Source organism: Sinohyriopsis cumingii, chromosome 16 (genome assembly GCF_028554795.1).
Source record: "Sinohyriopsis cumingii isolate HCF-2022 chromosome 16, ASM2855479v2, whole genome shotgun sequence".
Lineage (NCBI taxonomy): Eukaryota > Metazoa > Mollusca > Bivalvia > Unionida > Unionidae > Sinohyriopsis > Sinohyriopsis cumingii.
Genome location: NC_142976.1, coordinates 70,828,254 through 70,853,045, shown reverse-complemented (window position 1 = coordinate 70,853,045; position 24,792 = coordinate 70,828,254). Strand labels below are relative to the sequence as shown.

The window sequence follows — 24,792 nt, the reverse complement described above, 5'->3', positions numbered from 1 at the left end:
ACATCAACTATGACTAACTGAATCAGCTTCGATCGACTGCATCAGCTCTATCAACTACATCAACACAAAGCCGATACAGTATGTGGCTGCATTCTGCGATAGGTGGCAGGAAGCTTAGCCATGCAGTCAAGCATACTCGCGAATTTTCCGATCGAATGACTTAACATTACCCTCTAATCTGAGATCGCTGTCTATAGGCATGTAACGATCGAGCAGTTGTTTCTGGCGGTCCATCTTGTCTTGGACCTCCCTCATTTGGTCTCGCATCTTGTTGAATGAAACGGGCTGGGACAGCATTGCATCTGGACTTATCCGGGCCAACAGCTTGTACTAGAAGCAACAAGGCGTAAGGGATGCAGCTGATGTTCTGCCTGAGTCGCTAAGCCCATCTCCTTATTTTATATTGCCACAATTTTACGCGATCCTGACTTCGAAATGTTCACATATTACCAGAATATCTTAACAGAAATCAAGAACATGGCCATGCATTTCAACATACAGTTGTAAGGATACATATCAGCATATGTTTATCGTTCTTTATTCGCTGAAGTTCAGAAGTAATGATGTACACTGTTTAGGTGAAAAGCTACTTCTTTAATCGCTACAATTCATTACACATTTTTGATATGGTATTTAAATGAGTTCTTTATAATTTTACTAAAATAACGACAATAAATGAAACAAACACCGCATTTAATCAAAGCATCTTTTCATTAATTTGCCATGCACAAAAATAGCCATTTTTCTAGAGAAGATGAATGAGCGGAATTCAATTACTAAATCACACGACTGAAATGGTAATGGTAGGATTAAAGATAAAAACTTGTCCGAAATTAGGATAAATTAAATATTTCTATAACTTTTTTCTCCTTCATATATAATGATAAATTGTTGAATGACTTAATTTTCCCAATATAAACTTGGCATTTTGTTCGCACATAGATAACTTAGACAGTCGAAAAATCATGAGCTCGGGAAGTATATTTAAGTATATTAAATATATTGCAGAATGGGATCTTAAAACAATTAGGTTAAAGAAGCCAACATAGCTGGTAAATAGTAAATATAAAACTTTATATAGAACAGAGCAAAGTGCGATTCAAAGTGACTTTGGAAAAGTAGTGTTCATATCCATAAGAGAATATAAATAGCGTTGTGTGGTTCATATAAAGAGTGTGTATTGCAATAAGAGTACCCTAATTGTGTTGCGTGGTTCATATAAAGAGTTGGTGTTGTAATAAGAGTACATTAATTGTGTTGCGTGGTTCATATAAAGAGTTTGTGTTGTAGTTCATATAGAGTTCATGTTGTGGTTCATATAGAGTTTGTATTGTAATAATTGTGTTGTGTGGTTCACATTCAGAGTTGGTGATGTAATAAAAGTACCTTAATAGTGTTGCGTGGTTCATATAAAGAGTTGGTGTTGTAATAAGAGTACCTTAATAGTGGTGTGTGGTTCACATTCAGAGTTGGTGTTGTAATAAGAGTATATTAATCGTGTTGTGTGGTTCATATAAAGAGTTGGTGTTGTGATAAGAGTATCTTAATAGTTGTGTGTGGTTCACATTCAGAGTTGGTCTTGTAATAAGAGTACCTTAATAGTGTTGTGTGGTTCACATTCAGAGTTGGTGTTGTAATAAGAGTACTTTAATATTGTTGTGTGGTTCATATAAAGAGTTTGTGTTGTAATAAGAGTACCTTAATAGTGTTGTGTGGTTCACATTCAGAGTTGGTGTAGTAATAAGAGTACCTTAATAGTGTTGTGTGGTTCATATAAAGAGTTGGTTGTTCATATCAAGACTTTGCATTACTGTAAGAGTATTTAAGTTATAATGTGTGATTCATTTTGGGCTATTTACTCCCTCTGCACATATTAACAAATATTACTGCTTCTTTTACTAACTGTGTAAAAGCAAGAGCTGAGAGTTACTATCCTAGGCAAACAGGTTTACCTGCCAAGACAAGATATTATTAGGTTTTGTGTAACCACCAGCATCCCTGATGGGTCTTTTTGGGCTTGCAAGTCGCTGAAATAGTGTTTATATACCATCTAAGGAATCTGATACAAAATAATACTTAAGAACCAATATACTGTACTTTCTAATGAAAATTAAAACTTAATACGGTACAAGTTTAAAGTGCTACCATAAATTATTTAGTTCACTAAATGGCCTTTACTGGCATATTTCTTCCAATTAATTGAATGGTAAAAATGGTTATTTGAGAGATAAAATCGTTGTTATTTATGTAACATTTAATTTTAAAAAGTATGGCACAATACAAATGATCTCAGTAAAACTGTGTCGAAAAATGTTTAAAAATTTATAATGATTCTAAAATATTCAACAACTGTTTTAACAAGAATGTTGCCATGCATGCAAAGCACACGAAAAGATACCACCAGCCTTCGACCCAGCATTATTGACAAACACACCCAAGAACGATAGCAGCAGAGCACGAAAATGCCGATTGCGTTGGCTGTGTGAAGGTGAAACGTAAGAAACGTCATAAAAGCACCGCAGTTGTTGCTTTCATATATCGTTAATGTAATATTTCGGCCAAGTGCTGAAGGGATGATATAATGCGTATGATATATTGGCACATGTAATCTATAGTAAGACGCAATATTTTGTCGGTGTTTAGCTGCAGCGTCTTTGTAGTCAAATGCATCACTCTAGTTTTTCTGGTGATAAATCGGGACTTGTGCTTGTGTATACTTTCTAGCAAAAGTCATTGCAAAGACAAATTCAATAAACATATATGAGACATAAATAAAGAAGTAATTATGCAAGTATAAATCACAAAACATCTTTCGTATATTAGCAACAAGGTGAGAAGGTAAAGGAAGATTATATTATGATTACATTGAATTTGAATTGTTAAAATGTTAGTATCACTAGCTATATGAATAGGGTACAATTGCTATATTTTCTTAATTATGCACCTTAGGAAAAAGGACGCAGTCACGTTGATTTTCGATGCGTCCTTTATTCTGGATTTTGTAAATTTTTCAAATTGTGTGGCGTCTCTACTTGACTCCACCTTTTAGCGTTTTTTTGGAAAGCACGCATTTTATCTTTCTTCCAAATACATCCATTTGCTCCCCTTGTCACTTCTTTATCATATCCAGGAAGAAAGATCATCTAAAACAAGGCTATGATATGGCACAGATACAATGAAGTGGATGATAAGAGGTAGAACACGCACATCACTGTTCCCTCTTGCTGTATGCTGTAAGTGTATTGTGGTATTTCCAGACTCTGTTTCATATAGCTTTTATTTATTCAACCGGGAGTCTAATGGTCCAAGGTGTGCATAAGTTATCTCGGGTGTAAAGCGTGAGGTTGAGTTCCATCAAGAACTGATTTCCGTTTAACATGAACGAGTTCAGGGGGCACTCACCAGTTATTATGTACTTTTGAGAGAGTGACGTATGTAAGGTGAAGTTGTTTGCATTTGAAACATGCACAGTGGAGAGAATGATGGCATATCTCTATGCTATTTTAATGTAATGTGGCTGACATTTCTTTGGATAATGTACTTATGGAAATTGTACATGATCTAAGCACACTGGTAACTAAAATGACTACTCCTTTATGCTAAAAAAATCAGCCTGAATTAATCTAAAGTACACTATCTTTAGCACCATTAAAATAGGGAAAATTAATTTTGCCCAACTAGACAATACCAACTTTTAAAAGTGCAATGGATGAATTACTACATATATAAAATGTAATAAAAAAAGTTATCGGCTCTTTGTTTTTACAATTTACCTCTAAAGTCCAGGAAGTGAAAATGACCAAGAGGAACTAGAACTTGTTGAAAGATGCACATATGGAGTAAGGCCAAGCTGTATACTCTATGACCCACATTACACCCATAAATCATACACCAAAATAAAAGGAATTAAAGGTGCTTTTAATAATACCTAAGATATACAAGGTCTTTTTTTTAAGTAACCAGTATAACCAGTGAGGAAACCCGAGGAAATTCTTTCTCTTTAAAATCCCTATGCAAAATACGAAACTGTAGAGTCGCCCCCTCAATAATGATTGAGAAATGTTTGGATGCAGAAAACCTTAAAAGAAATGTACTTACAAAAGGTCTATGGGCCTTCAGACCTTCCGTAGATTCGCCAGGCACCTGTTCCTATCATAGACAAAAGCATTTTAAACCTGTAATTATTGATTCATGACAAAACACACAGAGGACGTTGTCACACAACCCACCCGAAGGTGAAAATGCAAAACTAACTTTAATCTGAGTTAAGGGACCATTCTCAAGGGAAGGGATCAACCAGAACTTTATACATGTATAAAGTCTACTTCTCCATTAATCAAATTCATTCTATATATTTTCATCTAAGTGCAAGAAATGATGACTATTCAAAAGAAACAAGTCTAACAACTGTAATTTATATGCATTTTTGTTTCATCAGAGTTTTTATTTCGGCATCATATATATGCGTTGACGTAAACTTGCAGTTACATTAAAAGAAGTGATCCCTATCATGTTTCAATTATATCTGTGTTGTAAACTCATTTCCGAAACACCAGGAAACAAGTCACCGTTTCTTGCCAAAGATAATGCTATGCTAATTCTTAAAATATACATTGGTGCTATAATATTTGAAACATACATTCATCCTTATTATAGAGACTAAGTACCAGTCATCTTATGGAATATTGACGTTTGCAAACATATTCACTGGCTGTTGTAACGCAAGCTATGACATTAAATATGTTCCAGGATTTAGAAGCATGGATTGCCTAAAGGTTTTTCGTTTCTCTGGTATCTTTGTTCAGATTTCTGAATCAGTATAAAACTAGTATTAACCTTATACAAAATACGATGATACAACTTGAGCAGCCATATATCTGCATGAAATATTTTTCAAAAGTATGTATTATGCCTGTTTCCCTTTACAAATCAACGCCTTGGGTGCAAGTGCATCGATATTATAAAGTAGCGGTTTGTTTGTTTCCACTTTGAAAATGCAGAACTGAGTACAATATTTTGATTTTACTAAATACAACGAAAATTACTCATATGAAACAATTTCGCTGTTATAATAAACTAATTTTTTATCGTTGACCGTGACATCTTTTATCTTCATCTTTAGTGTTAAGGCAGAGACAAAATAATAATGAGATCAAACAAGTGTCAAACTGTTGAATATGATCTCCAATAGAAAATAATGAGTTTGGTTTATTCTTCATTCATATGGGATCTTTTTAATTTAGTTAACAAATTTCAGACAAATTTCGAAACTGGTGTAGTGATTTTAGCGACGGATGAATAAACATGCAAAATCGAAATACAAGATGAAACACAAAAATGTATGCCTCTCTTTTTCGGTAATGAAAGTTAGAATACTTTCAATTGCTTATTGATCAAATTTCTAGACATTTGCTCAGTTTCCTGGTGATGAACGTTGATTTGCAAGGGAAGCAACTCATAATTTGCTTACCCTTTCCTCTTTCCTCAATTGACGCATTTTACTCTGGGCATATAATGACTTTGGCCTACGTTTTTCAGGGAGCACGATGTCAACCTTGCTCCCAACTAATGCGGCCTGTATAAAGACAAAGTGGTATTTATATATCACCATAAACTTTACATTTATACAAAGACATTGAAATAATAGATCAACAGTATGTACACTAATTTCTTTTGTTGCTAAAAGAAGATAAGAATCAGGAAACAATGATGTATGATTTAACACTTTTATTGCATGAATTTCTTTATGAGCATAGAATTTGAATCTTGAATCTCAGATTACCAATTTGAGTCTAATTTGTCTATATATCAAAGTTCAATATAACAGTTTCCTAATTATTTACAGATAAATACATAAAAAATTATAAATAAACACAAACGTTTTGTCTTACAATAATTGGTTCTTTTTCAAATGTTCCTTTTATACTGAATGTCTCAGAGCTATTTCAGATATGTTAAAGAATTACAATAATGTGACAATTAGATGAAATTAGATCACTTATGGTAAAACATAAATTTAATCTGCAGTGAATATCAAATTGTATATAAAATATACATCGGTGTCTGACAGTGTGAAAGAAACTTAGACAAATGCCAAATGATACGACATTTTACCAATTGAAGATACGTGACGTGTAGATTTGTCTTTGTGAAAATTTATTCCTAGACATTAAGGTAGGAGAACGAATTATTGATAAAGATGAGATTACAAAATCGTCCCTGCAGCCATTGGTCGAAACGTATCTGTGGTATTTGGTCAAATGTGCTAAAAGTTTGGAATTTTAATAATATAAATGTCCCTCTATTCTAATAACCAAGATTAAACAACCCCAGATGGAACAAAATATATAAAGACAATCACTATGACTAATATACTGAATGCTAGGAGAACGATAAAAATTAGGGAGATCCTTGATGTTTATACTTCCAACTGTATTAGAAAAGAAAATTAGCTAATGTGAAACTTTTCAAACTTTGAACCTGAGCTGGAGTTTCAGGCTCTAAATTGTTATCTAGAATACGGGACATGGACTTAATAAGCAAAAGGCTAATTTTTATATAATGGGGGTCTGGACCCTTAAATAAAACAATTTTTTACACTTGTATGCATTTCTAGTTTTTGAAATATTGCACTGAATGTAAAGCAACGAGCTAGCAAACATTGTAATGGCTTAAATGCATTCATCATCATTCAGAAATGACGTTACATCATCATTCAAAACTGACGTTACATTTTCGTCATTCAGAAATGACGTTACATCATCGTCTTTCAAAAATGATGTCATATCATCGTCATTCAGAAATGACGTTGCATCAACATTCATAAATGACATTGCATCATCATTAAAAATGATGTTACATCATCGTTATTAAAAAATAACGTTATATCATCGTCATTTAGAAATGATGTTATATCATCGTCATTCAGAAATGACGTTACATCATCATTCAAAAATGATGCTAGATCATCGTCTTTCAAAAATGATGTTATATCATCATCATTCGGAAATGATGTTTTATCATCGTCATTCAGAAATGACGTTGCATCATCATTCATAAATGACATTGCATCATCATTAAAAATGATGTTACATCATCGTTATTCAAAAAATGACGTTATATCATCGTCGTTTAGAAATGACGTAATATTATCGCCATTTAGAAACGATGTTAGATCATCGTCATTTAAAAATGAGGTTAAGCAATTTACACGATACCAGAGTTCTAAACGAGTTTCTTACTATGCTTTACAGACAATGGCAATGACCAGTAATCAGTTTGAAATGACCAGTAATTAGTTTGAAATGACGAATAATCAGTTTGAAAAGGCATTATTTCAGTGTCCAACAAATTTAGAATACTGTTAAGGTTATTCTTCTTGGATTTATTTTTAACAAGGCCATCATACAAAAAAAGTAAATATGTACTTCAAGTTGTGGTTAAACTGTCTTTCCAAATTTATTAAATGATTACTGCACAGTACAAAACTTTCGAGTCACAAAATGGCGTTTTTTTTTTTTAAATCGGATATTTGAGCTCAGAAATGCGGAAAGAGTAATCTTCAGTAAGATAGGAATATTTCACCTGAGGTGAGGTGTAGATAAACATATCTATGATGAAATACAGGTAAAGCTAAAAATGTTAGGGAGTAGCACTTATACTTACTATGGTATATTAGAAGAGAGTCATTTTCCATATGAGAAATCATCGCAATCACACTGTAGTCCTAATTATTTATCATTATTTCGAGCATTAATCCGAATTCTACATTAACCTTAAAATAATTCAGACGTTAAATATTCAGAAATTTCTCAGTAATGCGCAGTACTTTAAAAGGTTCCTACATTACAAAAGAATCTAGTTAAACAATGTCTGAAAGTAAACTTTCATACATCTGTAATGTCAAGATAGGAAGTAATTAAACATTTCCTTAAACTGGAGAATTTTAGACACAGGTGAAAATCTCAAGAGATAAAAATATTTTGTATTCTACAAACGCCTGTTCACAGATTAGAAATTGCAAGTGTAAATAAAAGGTCAACGAAGCTCCCATGCTTAGGTACTTTTTCATTCCATGAGATATTTAAAATTATCTGAAAGTTGTATAAAATGCTGATGGCGGTTCATAGGTAAATATAATTATACGTTAACAAATGAAAAGTAGTGGCGCGATCGTGTGTATTTTATCTGTAACACAGTGACAATCACTGATCGTTATTCTTTTACCGACATCTCTTCGGATCTTTTGGAATTAATATAACTATTTTAGGAAATAGGAATTCATACCATACTCTAAGTTATTTTAAGTTCTTTCACATTGTATTTTAGGGAAATAAATTTATAGTTTGAATTTTACAAAGTTTGTTGGTTGTCGCTCTTTCTTTGTTACCTAATTTAAGCCCCTAAACTGTAAATACCTATTTTATTCCTACATCAGCGTCGATCAGAATGGAGATTCCCAGTGGCGCACTCAAGTGAAACGAAGGAATACCTCGAATTTATTAACGTTCCAAAATTGTTTGCACTATTCAGTACATAGAGTAAGATCGAACCTATTCCAGGCCACACTTTATGCTGTTAAAGTGCCACTTTGTCCTTGTAAATCATAATTGAGCTTGACCCATGTTTAGCTGGCACATCTTTTGTTGGCAAGGAGATAACTTAATCGTTTCAAACGAAAAATAGTATCCAGGTCGGTTTTATTATCGCATCTGAATTAACTGCAGCATACAATATTTCTTTACAAAATAAAGTGTCAAGTACATACTCACAGAATGTCAAAACATCGTTCTGGAGTAGGGTCAGGGAAATAAAAATTTTAAGTGAGCTCGAAAGTTGTGTATTGCGCATATATATATATATATATATATATATATATATATATATATATATATATATATATATATATATATATATATATATATATATATATAAACACTATTTCACGAAACAATGTGCAAAAATGCAGTATACACGTAAGAGGAATACATGAAAATAAATATGTATGAATACCATATGGTACGACATAATATTAACAGCAATGCATTCAGGAGAAATCGGCCATCTTGACAGGAAGTAGGTATCATGTGAGGACGGTTAGATCAGTGGGTAAAGAAGCAAAACATGCCTTTCAATATCAGAAACTTTCAATCGTTCGATTGGTTAGTTAGCATGCATCTAAGCGGCTTGGGAACTGCTGGTGTTAATATTAGGACGAAGGAAGGACGCATACTATACCATGCTGAAACAAGTACAAATACGACATTTACACCCCATGAGAATAACACTTAACATCATGTATGTCTCAAAATGTCATATGCTTAAAATATAGCTTGTTATTGCAAGGTTTGGAAATGTGTTGCTCATTTAAGCCGATCATTTAAGTTGCTCATTTAAGCTGATCATAGACGAACTTATACAAGCTTGACTGCAAAGCAGGAAAACGGGGAGGAATGGTCCTGAAACACCCATGTTGACATTTGTAAAGAAAGCATTCGTGCGACATGGACATTATAAATTTCTTACAAAAAGAACTGCGTCAAATATTGGAAATTCAAACAACATTTCTGTGAATTTTCACCTTCCTGTATTTCCGTATCGATGAATTTGGAGCGGATTGAGATCGTTTCTTTAACCCTGCAGTTAGAGTTTGTTCGAGACTACGGAGATGGGAATTCAACGACAAAAGCGCACCGAGACTTGGCAATTTCATCATCTCATCAGTTGTGCTTTGAAAATCCACAGTTGTGTAGAAGTGACGGGGAATCGATTGCACCCTAGGGCGATAAACTACTCTAGGGCGATAAACAGGTACCCGTGGATACGAAACCCGGGGACGTCGGGTCGAGGCTGGTGGTACATGAAGATATCGATAACGATAAGGATAAGCACGTGCACGAAATAGGACTACCTCTTTCACGACTTTCCTGTGCAGGTCAGATGGAGGCACAGACTGGGAGCGGGCGGCCCGTCTTGAGACAACCGCATATCTTGGCGAGGAGTGGAGCTGTGTATTCACCTGTGCACAGTGCGAAAATTAACAAGACGTTATCTGAAAGAACGAAACCTGCAAACTGATATATAAATGATGGCTATCGGCCAAACCTTTGGACAAAAACATTGAGGCACTTGGTTTTTTCATTGTATTGAAGATAAATAGTTTTCTCTCGCTAAATCGAAACTCACATAACCACTTCTATGATATTAAAAACACCCACTTTAGACCCCAAGAAGCATACACATAGAAAGTAAATATTTTAACCATAGTACCTCATTGTAAGGATTATAAGAAACAATTCACATGGACTGAAAAATAGGTTCATTAAAGCATGGGCCCCCTTTGTGTACAAGTACTACTAATTACTGTTGTTTTTTTTAACCCTAGTTCCTCTGTATTGAGTGTCAACCACGGACCCAGTTACCCCTAACGAAGGCTGAGCTATGAATCACATAGCAACACGTGTTCTCATGTTTATTCTCATGGGAAGTAAGTTTCATTTCAACTCCCTATATCAAATAGTTTCTCACAACACATACCTCACGCTGGATATTAATACAAACTATTTAATAAATATATATTCATGAGGCATTAGACAGACAAAGAAACACCTACAAATTCAGGCGAGCAATCACGTAATCATAAGCTATTTAAATGAAACACTAAGGGTTTAATTCTGAAGACCACGTGCTGACCTCGAGACGAGGCCATTTCGGATAATCGGATCGGTGCGTTGAAGTAAGCAGAGGACTACACTCTAGTCTGCATCGCATACGTGCTGGTGAATATAGAAAAGAAGCTTAGTTTGGATTATGATATTGAGGACGTTGATAAGAAGAATAGGTAGCAGTTCAGAATCACATTCACACCGGGAGGAACAGGCACGTGTCGAAGGTTTGCAAATAAACTAAACTACACGGCATCCAACTAGTATTACCTTAATTTTTATTCTGTCTAGAGTGGAAACCTTATTGAGAGGCTCGAGTTCTGAATCAAACAAGCTCACTGAATGTCTGTCAAGGAAGGAGTCGGGGTCCTGTAGAGTGTTCCTACTTTCTTTTGTATGCAATGGGTACAGGCACATCTTTGCGATTCCATCCGAGCGACTGTCCCCAATCCTCAGGCGCATAGGGGCTGGTGGTACGCTAGCATTATGGCGAGGGTATGTTAAAGATGACAGTACTGATGTACTCGCACGGGGAATATGCTCAGAGATGAACCTATAACCCTCCTCTAAGCGGCTTCTTATTCCCGCTCTAAATTCTTGCATATCCTTTAAGTATTTTGTAAATATGCTGTCTGAATCTGAAACTGACACTCTGAGTGCGGCAGGTACTTTTAGCGGTATGGGTCTGCTAACATAGTGGAACCCTACAGGAACTTCACTTTTTGGTCCCGTATACTCCCCCTCAACACTAAGTACTAATTTAGCATCATCAAATTCATCTAAATTGACTCCCCGCAACGCCTGCCGTGCCCTGATAGCTGCAGCAGTTACTATAGCATTGAACTTAATGTCGTCTGAGATAGTTGAATTGCTGAAATTGTAATCTCGCTTAGGACAGTAAGTTGAAATAGAAAAACTTTGCTCTCTGGGTACATTCGAGTCGTAACCATTATCTTCAAAGCTGTGTTGCCACCGAGGTTTGAAGGGTATGTATTCTAAGGATCTAGGAATGTTTTCTTTGTCATCATAGTTATCAGTATCGTCTGGAGAGGCGGTCTGAAATATGTATGTGCTGCCGATACCAGCACCTTCTGATACTGATGCACTATCACTAAATAAGTCATCTACATCCTCCCCTTCTATGGATTCAACATCTAAATAAGGCCAGTTCTTCGGCTCCGTACCTGGTCGGCATGCCCTTCTTTGGAGAAGACGGTCATAGTAGTTGCCTAATCTTCGTTTCGTGGAAATTACTCTCGGTTTGCGTCTTTTTCTATAGTAAGGACTAACGTCTCGGCCATCCCTGTCGGGCGACATGGCATACCGTTCTACCGGAGTTTGGGTCCCACTATCGTATGGTGATATTAGAGGGGAGCAACAGGGAGATATCAAACGAGGTGGTATGTAACCTGCAGCGAGTTTACCGGATGTAGGATAATTAGGTTGGTACGAGCCATCTCGAACTCGTCTGGTATTGTCTAATTTTTTCCACACCTCGTAAAATGGTGAACGATCCCTAACAGGAGATGATGAAAGATCAAGAGGCATTACAGTATTTGTGGTCCTTATATATGGAGAGGAAAGTGAAGTTCCAGTGTAGGGTCGCCTGCGATAAGGAGGCATACTAGATGTGCGCCTGAGGGTTGTGAAACGTCTGGATGCGTTGGTTTGGTTAGATGAAGTCGTCGACTCTTTAGCCGTTGGTGGCTGTGTAAATATGGCAGGGAGGATTAAGAGTAAACAAGAACACTCATGAAACCTGCTCAGAGAAAACTAAACACAATCATAATGTGAGCTTGCTATGGAACAAAATGTGACTCATTTGGTAAGGGTAACATTAGGAATTATATGAAACTTAACATATTTCCGATAAATATGAAAACGAAATGTCGGAAGGAGAGATTGGTACGCAAGGTTAACTGGGTCCGATGGGATCACTACTCCACATCACTATCAGGATTGATAATCAGGAATGGACAGTAGCCAGGAAAGAAAAATAAATAAACTTGAGAAAAAGGACACAATTGAAGCGTTCTTTCAAGTATCAAGGATGCAGTGGGATGCTACAGTATATGATACATAAATTCATTTGAAGCTGCATAAATGATTTTGAAGAAGTAATGAAATGCACAGAAAAGCGACCCAGTAGATTAATCCATAACCATTCGGTTCAAGAAGAACTAAAATAAGAAATTTTTAACGATGCATAGACGTGACCGGATGCTGAGCTTTCATGTACATACGCTTTTATTCAAAGTTTCATTTTTATTCAAAGGTAAAATTGTGACAAGCTGGTATGGAATCTAAATAAATCTCATTCTTTTTAAAATTTAATGTCTACACCTGACACAAGTGACTAGTTAATTTCTTCATGATGAAAATCTGCCGAACATTTTTTTCTACGATGTAGGTGAATGGATATTATATACATGTATATGCACAGGGACAAAATAAATTAAATTACCTTATCTACTGATTCCTGAAAAAAGAATACTCATAACTCTTGTGGAATAAAGAATACTGGTAACTCTTGTGGAAAAAGAATCTTGATAATTCTTGCGAATAAAAAAAACTATACAAATGATTATTCGTATGAATACATTAGCTTAATCCCCCCCCCCCATTTTTTTGGTAATTTTATATGTGTGCCTAATACCCGTTGGTCAGTTCATATATGTACTGAAATACCCGTTGGTCAGTTCATATATGTACTGAAATACCCGTTGGTCAGTTAACATACGTCCTGAAATATATCGGTTGGTCAATTCATATATCTACTGAAATACCCGTTGGTCAGTTCATATATGTCCTGAAATAACCGTTGGTCAGTTCATATATGTACTGAAATAACCGTTGGTCAAGTCATATATGTCCTGAAATATATCGGTTGGTCAATTCATATATTTACTGAAATAGCCGTTGGTCAGTTCATATATGTACTGAAATATATCGGTTGGTCAATTCATATATCTACTGAAATAGCCGTTGGTTAGTTCATATATGTCCTGAAATATATCGGTTGGTCAATTCATATATCTACTGAAATAGCCGTTGGTCAGTTCATATATTTCCTGAAACATAGTTGTTGTTCGATTCAGACATGGCTTGAAATAGTCTTTGGTCAGTTCATATATGTCGTGAAATGTAGTCATTGCGTTCTTTGTAACTGACCGTGAGTAAATATGAATCAGTAACGTTTGTGAAATTTGTAATTATTACCGCTGGAGAAGATTCCATCGGCCATGAATCGACTGACTTACAGTTTCAATTGGTCGTGAAACCCTTTACGATATTTCTTCTTATGCTAAAAGATTCTAATTTCATAAAAGGTCATAACATCAGAAAATGTTATCTTCAAACATTTGCAAAAGAAGTAAATCCAAATACACCCGTTTCACAGAAAACATGATTAACTGATTTGATCTTTGCATTTAATGTCACTGCACTTCAGAATTGTTCTAAGGATATTAAGACTTTCACTTTTCAAGTCTTGTTTTTTGATTCATTGGGTATCATAACGCGATAAAGCCTTGCTTACAGTTATGATGGCTAGTGAATATATTGTACTAAGCTACTAAATGGCCATCATGTATATGGTATATATAAAGATGTTTATGGTTCCTTCATTTGAATATTCCATTTAGACTCCATAGGACACAGTTCTGATTAATCTCATGAAGGAAATGAAAGGCTATTCTGGCATTTTTCAGTTTACCATATCGGCTTCAAGACTGGTAACATTTACTATTTGCTGTAATGAGAAGAAATGCAAACGATAACAACACGATGTCTTGACGTTTACTTACAATGGCCTTGACACCTTTGTCCATATCTAAATTAAAGGGGATTATAATGCTTTATTGTCATAAATATCTTTTGACGAGAGCTCTGTCACTAATAATATAGCCGGTGATGTTTATGGTAAAATGCATACAGGAAACTGAAGAATTGGCAATGGAAGGTCTACTTACAATAGCCGTGTGCGCTTTCGAAAGAAGCTGTTGGTCACGGTTCCTTGACTGTGAGGCAAGATCGAAAGTGTCCTCTAACGCAGCACCCGAAAAATACAGCTCCTTGTTAACGTGCGAGCGTAGATAGTTTTCCTCGGCGGAGGTGTCTGTGAATGAAATCATTCGTGAAGAGTTAAAAAAAAATCGTCATCATGGTAATTTGTATCACATGCAGATTTATTCTATCTATTTGCATTTTGTGTATTATATCGTCTTCAGTGCTATTTGGATTGAGTGTATTATATCGTCTTCAATGCTATTTGGATCTTCGCAAGTGCTCTTATGCACTACAGTACATCGATTGCCTGTTGACTGACATCTGGTTTCAAACATTTATAGTTTCATCTTTAGCATACCTTAAACTCGACGGTGGGTGGATTGCTTAAAGTCAATTCCTAATGCAAACTCGACGATGGATGGCATGCTTACTGTTAGAACTTTAACGCAAACTCGACGGTGGTTGGCCTTCATACTGTTAGGACTTAACTTCTAAAATCTGGCTGTTTGTGGTTTACAAAAAAAAAAAGGTGGCGAAACACAATACAAATTTTCCAACCTGCCTAAAGTCGCATATCAAATCTTAAAGACCAAGTAGAAATTATGGATTCCGTGCGAAACGCCTAATAACAACAAAATCATATAGATAGGTAGGTGTATTGTGCGCTTGATATTGGTCAGGTACATTTATAATATACAAGTTCAACTCAGAATATTGGGTCATCCTTTCATGTCATTATATTGATATAGGAATACAATTTAGCACGCACATATTGAACAAAGTTATTTTATTTATTGTTAAAATAAGGCGAACCACTGAAACCTTACATTTTTCAGGGAATCATGTTTGTTTCTTTCCTCCATAAATTCTTCACAATTCCTAATGATTTAGGTACTTTTTTTTTCGCAATTCGATGCATGTCATACATGGGTGTATACATGTACCGTATACCAGCATGGAGGGAGGTTAGGAGTGAGTCATCACTTTATCTACGACGGGTATTTGAGCAGCTCTGAATATATTGCTCAAACATTTTTGTTTATTTGAACATGTCGATAAATATAACTCCGATCTATGGCCAAAATTGTCGTTGTGTAAAATGATCTGCAGCTAGAAGTGTATTATGCCGTACACCTATAGATAAATATACTTAATACACGTAAAGACTGTGGCATAAAACTGTCGGACACCGAGATCAATTCTGAACGAGACTCAAGAGAAAATAGTAAAGTTTAGATCAGAGAAATCACGCAGAGACCACAAATCGCTCGACGTAGTCGGACTGTCATGAGAGTTTCACACGCATTAGGCTTCTATAATAAAATATTTTACATATGCCTGACTCGATTAGTGTCACTGGACACTGTTATGCCAATAAAGTCTTACCGAAATTTGTGGAACACCATAACACCCGTCCAACTATTCCATGACAACATATTGGCGCATACATCCGCCGTCTTGTCAGACTTCCTGAAGGAGCAACATTAAACGTTGCCATATCCTTCATACCAGCCTGAATTAGCTCAATCCCGTTATGAAAGATTCGCTTCGGGACAGACGATGTATATGGAAGTGCCATTTTCCCGAGTAATGACAACATACCAAAAAGTGAATACTAAATGGCATTTAATAATTGGTTTATCCGGCGTTTAAAGATGTAGAGGTGCAGGTGTTTCTTACATATTACAACCAACTGTTAATGTAAATATTTAAAGTTGCATCCAGCCCATACTTTTTGACGAATTACGCCATATGGATGTTACTGAATGCATGTTACACATTTTTTGCAAAGATTTCGTTATTCATATAATTCAAGCAAAGGTTTCTGACTCACCGATGAAATTTTTTCTGGGAATGTGCACCGGGTAGATCAGCGCATCGTCATCATATGTGTACGATCTCCTAAAGTATGTGGGGGAATAACTCCTGGGTCTGAACATGGGACTCTTCAAAGAAAAGAAAACAAAATAAGCATGATAAATAGTATTGAACACAACTTGAGAAAGATAAATGTAACATATTTTACAGCGACGACGAATCTTAAACGCATCAAATACATCACCCAGCAAATAGAAATGATAACACTTCAAGGCTTGTCATTGATGGGGTTTGGAAGTAAAACTTGATTTTGCTTTGAAGGGCCCATCAGCCTATGAATGAATAAACAACACGTGTGAAAGACAACAAAACGTCCTTGCAATAATCAACAGATTACGTTATATCCCGGTAAGTTAACGTCCTCTGTTAAATCCAACATTTTTTGTTTGAAAATATTTGACTGAGAAGTTATATTAATTTTATGAGGTTGCATTTCCGAGATAAGAATAATTTTACAACATTCTCTAAAGTATGACAGAATGAAGTAGCAAAAAAAAAAAAGTGCAACATGTCATAAACATATCCACCACTCGGCACCGATATGTGATCGGTTTATACGAGTTTGTTCTAAGTAAACAAAAAGGGATGTTATATGAAGCTGTAAATCTTGTCTGTGTTTTTATAACTGTATTTATGTACAGCGATGTTAACAACAATAAATTACAATAGAAAACGCACTGAACTGCGTCCTATCAAGGAAAGGGAAACATAAATAGACCAATTATATTGTAAATACCCGTTAATTGAAACCTCCAGTCTCAAATTGTAGGGCATACATTCTATGTATTTATAACTCCTTCGATTTCCATATGGGTACGTTCTTACCAACAAAATCCAACAAATAGAAGTTTATAGAACGCATTACAAATCACGTTCAGCTTCTTTCAAACTGACCCCATGGTTTCGCAAAATGGTAAATGTTTTGCAACAAATTTTAAAATCAATATCATTACATTTTACAGACGACAGGTCACGATATTACTATTGGACTGATGAAGAAATCACTCACGTGACACGAGTGGTGGAATCGTCTTTACGAAACTCAACAGTGTTCACACTATTGGGATAAGAACAGAATTATTTGATTGAATAAAATACAACTGTGTTTTCAGACAGCGGATAATATATAGAACTGTAAAAACATCTGTAATGGTATTGTGAAAAAAAGCTCTCTGCCGATTACATAAAGAAATTTTGCTGCGTCATGTTTTTCAGCAGAAAAGAACAAGCTACCTTACGTACTCGCTTATAAGAGTCCAACTGCAAACTGCACAGACTCATGTCTGTCGTCGCATAATGCAGTTTGTCTGGAGTAATCATCAAAACAATCAACGCAGACCATAATCCGCAGGCACATTATTATACGGCAGGTTATGATCTTTGTTGTTTGTCCTTTGTGTCGACTTATAAGCGAGTATATAGGGTAAATGTAAGTATAAATTATATGGGAATATAAGGAGCTAAAATAGAATATATAACAAACGTCGAGAGATCTTGCTGAATAAACAAGATTTCTTAGCCAATACTCATCAGTCACAAGAATAATTTCAGCGATTCCTAGAAATTACCTCATTACAGATACTCTAGCAAACGTTCGCCAAAATTATCCTTGTAACTTAATATGTCTTGGCACGCGTGCAGCAACCAGTGGGGATAGGCGTACTCTTGGATAAACTGCCGTACCTCAGCAGAAAATAATGTGCCAGATGTTTTGGATAACTACCTATAAATCATCTTCTAGTACAAATACATGACTAGAATGAAAGAGTGTGAAATACCTGCCGATCTCTCGTAAATAATTGACCACTCTCTATTCTCGCAATAAACCAAAGTTAATGTGTTTATGCTGTTCATGAGTTCATACACTCGCTGATGTCAGTGTACTGGAGGCATTTGGTTTGTTTTAATTTGTTCCTAAGAGTCGATATCAACGTATTTCAAGCGTCTGTAACATATTCTTGCCAGTTTTCTTAATGTGCAGCCATTTATACCAAGTTCGTTTCAAAATAGAATTTATCATGGTAACGGGAATGTTGAACTTGGAAAAGATAATGTAACAAGAACCAAAATATTGTCACCGATCTAAATAAATAGGAACTGCAGGTCTGCGATTTTTCATTGTATTTTAGCTCTGTAATAACAAAAGGTTACATCATTAGCAGGCGAACATCAGCTACACGCTGAAATTTTGGGCAATAATCATAAATTCCGTGTAATGTTATCCTTCGGTATCCACGAATAGTGTTAGTTTTTGAGAAAGTGATAGACATTTATCATGTTTATGTGTTTCGTTCCTAATTCACAGATTGCCAGAAAATTGCACAAAAATCAAATGACTTATGATTCTCGGTTATCCAGATGTATATTACTCTTGTAGAAAATTTATAAATTAATGAATACATGCTTTTCTTCTAATTTCGAAAATAAGACAAATTATGAAAACAAACAAAGCCGTATATGCCAATACAGATTCTACGTTTGTTTGTATGTGATTATGTGATTTCGCTCTCTCTCTCTCTCTCTCTCTCTCTCTTGGTTAGAAATTGCAAGTTACCGAATTAAACAGGTACGATAATCTCTAACGGAATCAGACATTTAAATATCATTTAAATTTTAAGTTTATGTTGTGTTTTTTTTTTCTTTCTTCTTCGTTTGGTTATCATATTGAAATAAACACATTTAACAAACGAGCATCATCTTAAAGCAGGTGGCAGACAAAAGTGATAGTCCATCAATGTGTTATGTTTCTTAGTTATATCAACCTGTCCTCGCTTGTGTCGATAATACAAAGGCATCACCGTGTACTATAACGTTTGAAACCCAGGTAAGGAAAATCATCTCTGCACCACGCCATGTCCCTAAATGTCCTTTACTAAAACTCCAGGCCGCTAAGGTTTGGAAGTTATCGATACAATATAATCGTTACAACTTGACGCGATACTAAGGAACCCTTACAGCTTCGTTCTCTGGTTATATTTTAGCATTTTCTAAGTATGAAAACATGATGATGTATTTGTTTTGCAAATTTAGCAAGTAAATAAACTGGCGAATCAGTGTTTATCAATCTTGAATCTGCACACACGACGCAGCTTTTGATGCAATGATAATAAGTTGCGCGAGTTCAACAATGTAATTTATTGGTAGTGCGTCTTTGTTTGACAACTCTTTGAATTGGAAACTTCCAGATCAGAGCGATCTGGAATCCAATAAAATTGTGTAACGTCCATTGACCTAAACGCTAACGTCGACCATTAAAAATATGAAGTAAACGATTGGTGCTGACCGCTGAGACGTTCTTAACTAGAGAAAAACCTAACCTGCATTGTAGTTGTCAGTATTCTCAAGCTCAGTGATTTGATACTGTATTCTATATTAAGCTAAAATATTACCATCCTCTTTGGGATGAAAATTTTGCCATTTTTACCGTTATTAGTAAATTAGTTTTTTGATATTTCCATTTTTACGAGGGATGGGTATTCAAATAAAAATATATTTATTTTACATTGAAATGTACTAGTTCAATAAATACATGAGTTATAACTTCCTCACTGAAATAATAAGCCCTTACCACAATGTAAAAATGAAGATTGCAGCTTGCATCTATCATAGGTCGGTCAACAACAGTTTTATCTACTTGTAAATTCATTCGATTTCGTCGACTTCCTCGTCGTTTTATTGGGTACTTTATCTTCTTTATAATTATATTGTGCTACTTTCCTTTCTTATAATTACATTTTGCCGTGGGTAATAATGCTAGTGTTTTGTTTTTTGATAAATAAAAATTTTACCCTTCTTTGCGAAAATACTGCACATCATCTGTATGATTCTAATATCTTGGTCTATAACATGCTGTCACATTTCATTTAACTTTTATCGCTTTTAATTGAACAACATACAGATACTTTTAGAGGTTTGGTCCCGCTTTCATGACATTGTAATATGAATGTTTAACTGAGGAAAAATGGATGATACTATTCAAAAAATTCTCAACATGTAAGACATGACGACTAACTAGAAGCTACGTACGTTTGTGAGATTATGATATGAAGATAGGCAACTCATATAACACACCAATGTAATAAGTTTTAAAACATAAATCAAATGCAACGATTCACGATAAATTTAACTTCTGAGTAAAATTCAAACAATATCTTTTAAGTGTAAATATACTTTCTTTAGTGTTCCAAATATATATTGACATTACTCGGCATATAAACTAGCTCACTTTTTGTGGCATTACTTAAACGTTTATTTTGTTCTTGTGGTCAAAGTCAATATCGCCAGTTTTATAAACAACAAGGAAATATTTACAAATATTTTACAACCAACGGATTTGTTGATTAGAGAAGTTCACTTTAAAAGAATTTGTCTCGTGCATAGAAATGGCAATCCTGATGACTTTGGTTTTCTTAGAAGAAAGTAAAAAGGCGCGGTATTACTATTAGTATTCTGATGCAGCGAATTCTGTTACTGTTTTTTTTCTGGTTTAGTGTAATATGTAAAAGGAACACTTCCTTGAGCAGAAACTATCGAAATGCTATTCTGAATGTATATGATTTTTTGTGTACGCAATTATGGTAACGGTCTGGAGAGGAGAAATACTCGACAAAGCATATTCATCGACAGCCGTACGATTCTGAACACGTTATAAAATGGACTGAGAATCCTTTTCTTAAGAAACTAAAACGTTCCAGTGTTCTCTCATAAAGTTTATATAATAAGTAACACCAAAAGACGTAGAAAGGCAACCGATTCAATAAAATAACTTCAAAAGATTAATTTACATGTATGAAAAATAAACTGATTCAAAAGAAAAATAACAACAGATCTACAATGGTTTTTTAGTTGTCCTTTTGAAACTTAAGTCATGTTAGATAATTAATAAAATGAACGGCTTGAAAACAATACTACACATATTACATGTATTCTCACGGCATCGCTCTGAAAACAATGTACATTGTACCTTACCGAAAATCCAGATACTCGGAAAATTCGTAAGTTTGCCATTGGAAGACCATTAAAAAAACTGCTGGCAAAATTTACGATGATTATTGTCCCTTTGATCCATGCAGACATCATATCCTTCCACCGTCATTTCCACCAAATGGACACAAAAAATTGAAAGTAAAAACCACTACAGGAAAATAACTCATAAGTGAGAATCCTTCCATTTTTTTTTTTTTGTTTGAATGAATTTAGTAGAAATTAAATTGAAACATTTTCCATGACATACCTTGACAAATCCTGCACCAGGAATGTAATGCATTTTTGTGAAGTTTTGTGGTTCTTTGAAAATGAAGAGTTCTAACGATGAAAAGCTGAAAACAGGAGATCGACTAAATTGAGTTTCCCAGCAAACACCGACAGCAGCGACGCTCTAATACAAGGGAAGCTGGAACTGGATTAGCTGCAGACCGACATAAGTAGGTACAGCCCGTGACTTTCATATAACACCAAGCTGTAGTCAGATGGTGGAGCTTATATGGAACTGGCCTTGGAATTTCGCTTGTTTGTGAGCACCTGAGTGTGTAGCAGAGTTGGTGCCGAATAAATGATGACGTAGAAGGGGGCGCTGGGAAGGATTCAGCTTGAATTACCACATTCTACTTGTTTAGATATTTAAAAATAATACTAGGAGAATACTGAAAACGTTAAAACTGTCTATTGCAGTAGGCTATCTTGTGTATTAATTTGTATACAAAAATAAGAAACATTGGGTAACGGTGGATATCGGATAATGCAACTTAGACGCAGACATTTTTGTCCCTCTCCTGGGACCTTAACAGTTAGTTGCTAGGTAACATTTTTATTTTGAAGATATTCGTGCATGTGCTTTGTAACTTTCATTTCAATGTACGAATTCTGTACTGATTTACATTTACAGATTTTCCAGGTTACTTGATTTCACGGATTTAATCTAAGTTGTACCAATCTTTTCATTTTCATAGAGATTTTTTTAAACAACATTACCAACGATCACTTCCTAAACGATCACTGTTTATGTCTTACTTGGTAGACTAACTGTTAACACTAGGAAAGTCTTGGGGAGGGGATTATTTACAGGAATCGGAGAATGTTCAATTTCTCATTTGGTAATAAGCTAAAAAGAAATAGAAAAACTGTCCCTATAAAGGTGAGGCAAATAATAATGAAGTTTGCTGTCGTGTCTCACCGATAATAATTTTTTTTAACAAATAAAATACACATTTGATATGAATGGAAGTAAAGTATATCAAAAAAGTAGCTTCAATTTTATTTAAGAAAATTCTTTTATAATAATTTAGTCAGTGTACATATAATGTTCAGTAGATCACCCTCGAGTAAGAGAATGGCATCGCCCACGCCAGATTCTTTAAGTGGTTGCATGTGCTTCACTGCCTAAAATGGTGATGGGGCTGGGTGCTGTTCGTGTTGCAGTAATATTACACACATAGGTATAAAGGGAGGGTGACTACAAGTTCACGTTTGTGGATTAACTGCATACTTATCAGACCTGAAACGATGTATTTATGATTGTATACTAAACCATGGAGTGATCTACTGCTTTGTATTTTGCAGCTTTTGTTTTGTGGATGTATGTTAGTTGGTCTAATCGGCGTCGATTAAGTGCTTTTTTAAAATTATTACACCATTTATTGTGAGGGTCGACATTTATAGTGTGGATTTTACATAGCAATAAATGAAGGAGAAGACGAACAGAAAGATATAATATTAACACCTTTGCAAACACACACGGATGCACACACACACACACACACACACACACACACACAAAGACGCATATTTCAAAGCAAAAATTGTAAGTGTATTTTCGGATAGATTTATTTTCTCTGTATACCACTTGAGGCAATAATTTATGTTGTATGCAGGCAAATGATCTGTTTTATAGCTTGGTCACTAAAGGGTCTAGGCAACATCCGTAATCAGCATCCTAATGAAAGCAATGTGACAATTATAGAAAACGTATTTCGCTCGTATAGATATATAATTTACTGAGCGGTAAATATCTTCATATCAGATCACGTGTCTGCAAGAAACGCTACGTGAATACAGTAATTAAACAGCAATACCACACGCATCATTGCCACAAGTAGCTTGATAGCTAGGCCCGCCTATCTGGTGATGCTGGTGATAGCATTGGAGAGGGAGGGGGCGGAAGAGGGATATTTTGAGGCAATAGTTAAATATATTTAGAACTGTCTACTGATTTATGGTTGACTGGAACCTTCCCATCACAGACGCTTATGTGCTATAAATCAGTAGACTACGATATCCCTCCCAAAAGAGCAGAGTATGTTTTGATTCTAGATAATTCGAATGTGAAAACACAATACATGTTTTCTGGAGTTTGGTTGTTTCATAATTTGTTATGACACTCAAGAATACATGTGAAAAAGACTTAACTAAATCAGCGGCAATAGTCTTCTACATCAAAACCCACTCAGTTTATTATTCTTAAATTGTTCTAAAAAATAGTCTCGCATGTCCTAAATTATAACATTAGTAAACAACAGACCATTGTATTGTTTATAAATAGAAAATAATTAAAGCTTTCTCATTATAACCCATGTAAGACTGATATGGCGGTTTTATTGGGAGGGTCATACAACAGTATTACTGTAAAAGAAATTTCAATATTTCGCTAGTATTTATTTTCGCAATGTACGCTCTATGACTTATATACGAAGAGACGAACTTGCGATCGATAGGCATTTGACTACATTTGCTTTTCGAAATAAATTTCGTAATCACGATATATCTGAATTTCCGTTGACACCTTGCGCATTAACGCGATGATGACTTTCAAGCGAAAAATTAGTCACCCACGGTAAGTCACATTATGTATTTATTTTGTAGGATATCAACAGGTAAGTTTAATAATTTGTACAGCATAAGAGGCATGGTATGTTTATAGTTAAATTAAATTCAGGGAACATATGGGATTAATTCTGATATAAAAATAGGTACGTACAATGTTTCGATAACATTGTAACGTGCTGATCTTAATTTCCAGCGGAAGCTCACTTACAGTTAGAAAGTTATTTCGTGTTTCAGGACTTTAGCAACCCATAAATTCAAACCTTAAATTGAATGTAATATAATGTTGTGGTATATAAAAAGTCGTCTGATAACAGACAAAGTTCCAAATGAAATTATGAATGTTACAAAAGCCATGTGAAGAAACTATATAGCTATCCAAATAAATAGATAATATAAACTCTGAAGCTGAAAAATGGATTTA

The 24,792-nt window shown here is 35.0% G+C and overlaps 1 protein-coding gene across 7 annotated transcripts in view; it reads right to left on the bottom strand.

Annotated features, from left to right (window-relative positions):
• Positions 1-22,054, bottom strand: part of LOC149780747 (uncharacterized) — a 32,933-nt gene extending 10,879 nt beyond the window's left edge. For 2 of the 7 annotated variants that reach the window (XM_089937810.1, XM_089937809.1), the window contains exons 1-8: positions 21,784-22,054; positions 16,507-16,618; positions 14,636-14,781; positions 10,935-12,371; positions 5,471-5,575; positions 4,099-4,149; positions 1,953-2,027; positions 171-330 (exon numbers count right to left, since the gene is read on the bottom strand). In XM_089937810.1, coding sequence (XP_089793936.1) covers positions 171-330; positions 1,953-2,027; positions 4,099-4,149; positions 5,471-5,575; positions 10,935-12,371; positions 14,636-14,781; positions 16,507-16,618; positions 21,784-21,816 — 2,119 coding nt within the window. In that variant the 5' untranslated portion in view covers positions 21,817-22,054. The remainder of the gene's footprint in view (positions 1-170; positions 331-1,952; positions 2,028-4,098; positions 4,150-5,470; positions 5,576-10,934; positions 12,372-14,635; positions 14,782-16,506; positions 16,619-21,783) is intronic. The other 5 variants (XM_089937814.1, XM_089937811.1, XM_089937813.1 and 2 more) reach the window with 5 other exon arrangements.
• Positions 22,055-24,792: the final 2,738 nt, after the last annotated feature.